The sequence below is a fragment of the Brassica oleracea genome, unplaced genomic scaffold (genome assembly GCF_000695525.1).
Source record: "Brassica oleracea var. oleracea cultivar TO1000 unplaced genomic scaffold, BOL UnpScaffold09176, whole genome shotgun sequence".
NCBI lineage: Eukaryota > Viridiplantae > Streptophyta > Magnoliopsida > Brassicales > Brassicaceae > Brassica > Brassica oleracea.
The window spans coordinates 1-605 of record NW_013625697.1 but is presented as its reverse complement, the minus strand read 5'-3'; the positions used below and the strand labels follow the sequence as shown (position 1 = coordinate 605).

General features: G+C 48.6%; 1 protein-coding gene across 1 annotated transcript; it reads left to right on the top strand.

The window, feature by feature from the left end:
• Positions 1–5: 5 nt before the first annotated feature.
• Positions 6–602, top strand: LOC106322184 (the record flags this gene model as incomplete). The annotated part of the gene is made up of 1 exon (XM_013760323.1): positions 6–602. A coding segment is annotated over one exon (597 nt), but the record flags the coding sequence as incomplete, so codon positions are not given.
• Positions 603–605: the final 3 nt, after the last annotated feature.

The window sequence follows — 605 nt, the reverse complement described above, 5'->3', positions numbered from 1 at the left end:
ATAGATACGAGGAAGATGAGATTAAGACACGACTCAACGCTGTCTGCGAGAAGATCATGACTCGCGAGGTGGACGAAACCATGATCTGGGACTTAGGCTCAGAAGCAGGGAACGAGTTTCTAGACGCTGTGAACGAGCTGAGAGTGTTGATAGACGGAGGAACAACAGAGGAGGTCTCTCTGAGAAAAGCTCACGACGTTCTCCAAACGGCAATGGCGAGGCTTGAAGACGAGTTCAAGCATCTTCTCTCGGAGAACAAGTTACCATTCGAGCTCGAACACGCTTCCTTTAGGTCCGATCTTGTCCTGGAAGAAGGCTCTTTCGGCGCTGCGTCCACTGAGGATCTGATCATAGGAAGCAGTAGAAGAAACTCAGAGGAGATTGTAATCGATTTGGTTCGACCTGAGGTTATATCAGATCTCAAGAACATTGCCACCACCATGATTGCTTCGGGGTACGACCGGGAGTGTCTCCAGGTGTGTACAACGGTTAGAAAAGAGGCTCTTGACGAGTTTCTCTACCACCACGAGGTCGAGAAGCTGAGCATTGAAGATGTTCTGAAGATGGATTGGGCTACGTTGAATACAAACATCAAGAAATGGGTT